Source organism: Pinus tabuliformis, chromosome 4_1 (assembly GCF_031772625.1).
Source record: "Pinus tabuliformis cultivar Carrire ecotype Pingquan chromosome 4_1, CPIR1, whole genome shotgun sequence".
Classification (NCBI taxonomy): Eukaryota; Viridiplantae; Streptophyta; class Pinopsida; order Pinales; family Pinaceae; genus Pinus; species Pinus tabuliformis.
The window spans coordinates 564,482,024-564,489,129 of NC_142303.1; the positions used below are offsets into that span (position 1 = coordinate 564,482,024).

The window sequence follows — 7,106 nt, forward strand, 5'->3', positions numbered from 1 at the left end:
AGCAGGGGCTACTCCCTTTCTTTAATAACACCAGTTCCTAGTCCCAATGCTAATGAAGTAAAGATGTTTTGGTTAGTAAAAAATACGAGTGAATTATGGGCCACTTACTCCTTTACTAATTAAACTATTTGACTTCGGTAAAATAGCAAAACAAATTGAAAAAATGTGTGGATTATGGCCACTTACTTTTCCCGTTATTAAGCTATGTGTGAAATGTAAAAATTTTAAAGTAAATGCTAAGTAATTTCCCTACTAATACTGATTATTAAAACAATCTGAACTATATGAAAAAAAATTGCAGAGGTGAAGGAAATTCACTAAAGGTTGCCAGTCACCCACGAAAGAAAAATTACAATGATTGTTTTTGTTCTTTGTAAACTGTGGGGTTAGGCTCTGCACAAGCGAGCGAACTGTGTGTCAATCTACAAGAAAATGATAAGTGTTAAGCCAAATTATAGATATTAAGAGTGAGATTGATTATAAGCAATATGCATTATCAATGTTCTAAATTTAAACTTATATGATTAAAGAACAACGTATTTTATAAATGATACTATACTAGAAATAATTTGACTAAAATTTACAATCTCATTAAAACAAATTTGTATTAAAGAACTAAAGGCAAAATTTATACCTTTACCATAAATTCAGTTAAATTAAATGACATCTTAAGCAATAACACAAGGCCATGTGCAAGAAAATTAAAGTAGAGTATAAAGAAGTATCAGAGTACTTTGTAAAATAAATGTAGAGATAAAAAACTATACTAATTATATGTTATTAGTCAATCTGAAATGCATTATCTAATATTTTTTCTCAAAACTTTGGAAATGAGTGGATATTTATGGTAGGAATATAGCTTGAATATGATATAGATTTAATACATTAAATTTTTTATGATATATTCCATTAAATAAATTCAATAATCTAAAATTATAATTATCTCAATTTCACACAGTGAATTAAAAAATCTTAAAAAACAAAAAATCTGATAAAAAAAAAAATGCATCAAAAAAATTATGATGCATTCCATTAAATAAACTTAACAAATTATAATTATAATTATCTCAGTTTCACACACTGAATAAAAAAATCTTAAAAAAATATATAAAAATAACAACATTAAACTACAATTCATGTTAAAATTTATAATGAATTATATAAATATCATTAAACTCATCATAAAATTTAGGTAAAGAATTAAAAAATTAAAAAAAGAAACAACTCGTAAAATTTAATAATTTTAATAATTACCTTTTTAATTTTGGACAATCTTTTACACTATTTAACGAAGGAGGAATTGCACACTATGAATCCTTAGTATCCTATCCATGTTGGAGAGGGAAAAAAAAAAAAAAAATCCCAAATTTGTACCATTGTTCTATTGATTGGTCCTACTGATGGGGATGAACAAAAATGAGTCTAATCCTATATCCAATATAATTCTATGTATAGTACTCAAAATTGTCAATGTAAAAAGTGTATGTATGAATTTGGGGTAATACATTGAACAACTGAAGGCACTATTCTTTCTCTTGTACACTTCACTTGATTTTTCTGTAGATCTTCCAGTGTACCATCCACCATTGTTATAACTTTTAGTGCCAATAGTAACCCAAAAATGTCTTTGCACCATCCACACTAAGGAAATAAGGTGGTTCAAAATATATATGACGTAGGGCATCACAAGCACCTAGATATGATGGACCCTTCATTTCAGTGCTACCCATGGTTGTTACTACCAGCTGCTGATATGAGAAGAAAAACCTTTTCACCGCGGCTTCTATTGCCTGGAAGGCCAACAGAACATGTATTGTTGCAACATGGTAAGCACCTGAAGTGTTATGTGAGTGCAGTCCATGTGAATGAAACAAATGCATAAGTGCCTCCTGGAGCCTTGGTCCACCCTTTGGATCAGCCTCAACACCGATGACTTTGGGCACCAGATGCCTTAGTTCCTTGCATGCATTTGTAAGGTCTCTAAGGGGGGCAGACTGAAGGCAATATGCGCCTGCAAGCGTACTAGTGCTGCTAATTGCCAACTGGTGTTTAAGGCAAAGGAAATCATCTGGGTCCATCACTAGAAGCAAATTCACAATTTCTGTGAGCATGTTCCACATCCTTTCAACCATCCAACAGTCTGTGGATGCTCCTACGAAATCCCCAGAGTTTATTCTTTCATATACTCTCTGCAACAATTCTTGGCCTACAAATACCCTGGCCTACAAATACCCAGGCCTCAAAGATCTGGAGGACATTGCAAAGTTTGGCATCTTCTAGATTATGGAACTGTTTATGTTGTTTTAAAGAGTGCAAATATCTTGGCTTGCAGATTCTATCATATTCAAGAAGAGGCTTACCTGACATATTTGGTTCCCCCAGACCTAAAGTGAAGTGAGTCCTCTGCATATGGCCTTCAATGGCAAGCCATATTCTAGAAACCATAGCTTCAGCGCTTTTCCATGTACCCAAACGAGGAAGTAAGCTCTCTTCACTTGTTCTGCTAACCACAGGTAAAGCACCAGGTCTCTGCCATACCTCATGGAAAACTTTCCATGAGAGAACACCACTACTTACTGACAACTGAAGATTGGGAACCTGCTTGTCATTTTCACAAATCATTGAAATCAACTCAATCTGGGAACTAATTAAGGATTCAAGCCTTCTCTTCCATTCCTCTTTGTCAATGTAAGTCCTTGTGTCACAGAGGACAGACGAAACAAACTGAAAAGTAATCTCCAATTACTGTAAGGCAGCCTTTACCAACCCCTCTCTAGACCAACCAGGCCATTCCTTGAATTTCCACATGGCACTGAGCTCGGGGAGATGCACATATTGCTCGTAACCCACACACTCCATGGGGGAGGGCTCTATGGATTCTTCAACAAAGGCAAAATAGGATGCCATTTTTTTACATGACATATTTTTTCCCTGCAAACATAACGAGGAGAGTAAAGACACTAATGCTCTCCATATACCATAATCTAAAAAGAACAACATAATAATAGAATAAACACTAAAATACATTTTAAACACTAAAATTTTGAAAACTGGAATAGAATAAAATGTTCTTAAATCCTTGATATATTTAAAAAGCTATAATATATCAAAAATCTATATATAATACGTTACTGGACAAAAAACATATCTATTTGTTGCAACTCAAATTTTTATGTAGATGATAAAAACTCAACACATAAATAATGAAAAGAGTTAAATAATGTCAACACATAAATATATATTTTTCCAGTTAACAAAGTGAATAGATATAAGCTAAATATACGGTGGTTGGTCTATTGGCACTTAAATTCTGAGCACATTACTGTTGCACATCCGGCAAGGACAAACTCTGTAAGTGCTTTCATCAACTGATTTTAGTCTGAATATCTAAGTATTAATATTTAATGTAAATAATGTCAACTCTCATTTCTTCCTATTTCCATGTGTACCTCATTTCTTTATTTCTCCATTTATACTTATTAGATCAAATTTATCTACTGTTTCCACTGTGCATATATACTCACAGTGTTAATAACTAAACAGATTCCTTGACAACAATATTCCACATTTATTAGACTATGCAATTGTTTTGTAATTTTTTACTATCGTTTTCCATTTCTCCATCCAAACAGATGACACCAGTTTCATCTACCGACATACACGTTTAAATGGGTACCCTGTAATTAAGATGTAAACCAGTGATTATTTAATGTTGGTTGCGTGATATGAGTTCATACAATATAGAAGACATTCTATTGCAGAAGTAGATATTAATCTATGAAGGAAAAACATACTCATATCACGCAACCGACATTATCAGATTTCATAAACCAACCTAATAAAATGGACTTTTCTTTATACAGTTTTGTTTTGTTCGAGTTTTTTTGTGGATGGTGATGACATCATTTTTATTATTTAATTAAAAATGAACTTTTCTGTGTACGTATTTGCGTTGATAGAGTCTATGGATGTTGACGATATCATTATCATTAGTAATTAAAAAAAGGTTATAGACTATGGTTGGTATAGGCGCAACCCTTGTTTCAAAATCATGCAGGTGCTTGATACAAAATTATGCGAATGATGGTTGAGTTCTAAAGTAATTAATTTATAATTTCATAGTTAAGATAATGAAGAGTAAGATAATAGTAGTTGAGATAATCAAAAGTAGTTATCTTAAACCGTTGCAGCTCCACTTTTGCACACCTCAACACCTCATAATCTTTTATACGACTGCGTATAATATATCTACAGTATTCATAATTCATTTGTATAATATAAAAGTGAATGAAATGAGGACAGATGATTTGCTGTTAGATTTTGCAGGCAACACGAATACTTATTAATCACAAGTTTTAATGTTATGGTGAGAATTGTTGCACAAATCTAACGAATTCCAAAATGATTATGGTAGGCTCTCCATAAGTAGTGAGACAAGTATGAGAATGATGAACTCTGTTGAAAAATTCTTACATAAAACAAATCTTAAAAAGAAAAAGTGACCTCAAGCAAACTAAAGTAGAATAGTATACTCAATGAAACCGTGTTTCAAAGTATAGAGAGTTTCTAAACGCAATCAATTAGATGGAATTAACAGGCTCACGTTATTTCTGGTTTTAGTTATACAACTATATACAATTGATGAGAATGCCAAACTTTAATTGTTGTCACCATTGTTACAATACATTATAATTTTGACCTTTTATGGTTACCAGTCATACAAGTCCCAGCCTAATTACCACTGGTACTTGGACTGCCCAGTAAGCTCTGATATGATATTTGACTACAATTTGACTTCTAAACGCATTTGATTTGTATGCAGCGACTAAAAGTAGAATTAGTCAAAGACACTACAAAATCTAAATCCATTTATGAGGCAACCCTTGATTGGGCCAATAAAATGTGATGCATCTTTGGAATATAAATGAATTGAAAAATATGATGACAAGATTCCCTGATTAAACTCATTAAAAGCATATCGACGGAAAGGTTTCCGGTTTCAATCCTGGACATAGAAACATCGATATTTTCTCTGGGTTTGAGCTGAGAGTTGAATAAATTATGATGTAACATCGGCTGCAATGCCTCTGCGAAGAAAGAACAACACTCATTCTCAGTATGCTCATAAAGCATAAAATACCCATTGTTTAATAAAAAGGCATTCCCCCAATATCGAAAATATGTTCCATTAACTGTATCCTTTCTCACTTTGTCTTCGTGACATCTAATGAAGCAAATAATGATACCCTTTATGAAAAAGTTATCAATGTGAGAGAGGATTAGTTTCACCGGGAGAGGATAAAGTTGTCAAAAATTGATTTATTAGTTAGTTTACTGATTCAATAAATAGTATATTAATAGATTCAGTAATTCAAATATATTTTATGTTACATATTTATTAATTAGTTTAGTAAAATATTATGTTAATTCAGCTATATTTCAGCTATATTTCATATGTTTTCAAAATATTCTTAAATCACTTTATGGAATCCGCTATATTTCAGCTATATTTAAGAATATTTCAGCTATATTTCAGCTATATTTTTTCTTAGTTTTGCACTTATAATTTACCCTACTTAATTATGCACTGTGAACTTATTGTTGACCTTCTAGGTCTTTCCTCAGTTTTCTCGATAGTCTCAGCTACCTTTTTTTCGTAGTTTTGCACTTGTATTTATCCTCCTTTGATTTTGAGCTATGAACTCACAGTTGACCTTCTAGGTCTTTCCTTAATTCAGAGATTTTTACCCAAATCCAAACCACTTTTAATCATTTAAACAATTTCTCATTAAACAACGCAATACAAATAAATCAAACTATTTTTAACTTTCACCATTTTTATTTATCTAAAACTAAAATGCATCGATTTTTTTTATTTTTTTTTCTTAATGAATTTGTACCTTTTCTTAGTTTACACTAACCCGTAAACTAACCTCGACTTAGTTGTGGTGCGCATATCCTCAAAGAACTTGAAAATTTTAATGCTATCGAATCGCACTGATGTATTCTTTTAATGCAACGAGGTCCTTATTGTATAGTCTATTTGGGTCTAGACTTATTTATTAGTCTATCGAGTTATTAATAAGTAAAGGTAGTCTGTGTTTACTGCTGGATAATATATTTGTTTTAATCTAACTGTGGTTAGATATTGCTCCTATTATTTATGGCCTATTAGATTTGGGAATATTGGTGGCAGTTTATTTGGTATAAGTTTCTTAAAATTTAATTAATTAATTTTATATAATATAATTAAAATTTCATCATTTTTTTTTACAAGATTCCGATCAAAAACACCAAAAACTTATAATGAATGGACAAATCCGTCTCGTATTTGCAGAAGCATGTTTAATTTTAATTTATTTATTTTAAACTGAAGATGATCAAATTTCTCAGTGCCATTGAAATGTTTTTCTATCACAAATTTCTGTGTTGCCCTGTGGTCCATACATTGGTGTGAGTTTAGCCGCTCATGATGGTGAAACTCCCACCAATGGGGCATATTTCAATCAAAGAAATCGACGCACTCTGTGCGTCAAAAAAAAAATTCAAACAAAAAAAAGACAACAGCCTTTTATTTATAGGGAAATGGGGTTACATACATAATCCTGATTCTAAAGCACTTTCAGCTATCGGCAGACGTGAGTAAATGTGTCCGATTACATTGCTTTGCCCAGCTATTGGGTAAAAAAAACACACAGCAAAATCCTGCCAGTAGGCAAATATCGAAACGATTTTGTATGTGTGGTCTCCTGGCAAGGCTATGGCCATTGAAATGGAAGTTGACTGTCGATCGTTAGACTTCAACATGGTGTATATTGCTGGCAGAGAAGCAAGAAATTGACCAGATTGATTTACTTTGGTAAAAAGAATAACAGTTAATTAACTGTTATTAATTAATGGTGATTCAAACTACATTGCAAAGTCCAAATGTGTAAAACTGTAGAGATTTCTTTTCCAGTCCTTTATAGCGCATAACCTCCAAACATCTCCTGGAATGATAGCATTAAGTATTTCTTTCCTGTAGTATCAGCTTGAAGTTTTCTATGTGATTGATCAAATCTTTAGAAGAGAAGTATAACCTGACACTTTCCTTACATTTATATTTT

General features: G+C 32.1%; 1 protein-coding gene across 1 annotated transcript; it reads right to left on the reverse strand.

The window, feature by feature from the left end:
• Positions 1–1,598: 1,598 nt before the first annotated feature.
• LOC149177121 (nematode resistance protein-like HSPRO2) lies at positions 1,599–2,907 on the reverse strand. Its single transcript, XM_089421672.1, has 3 exons — positions 2,764–2,907; positions 2,361–2,598; positions 1,599–2,101 (listed from the first exon to the last, which is right to left on the reverse strand). Exons 1-3 carry the CDS (start codon positions 2,905–2,907, stop codon positions 1,599–1,601), a joined length of 885 nt encoding a protein of 294 aa, XP_089277798.1.
• Positions 2,908–7,106: the final 4,199 nt, after the last annotated feature.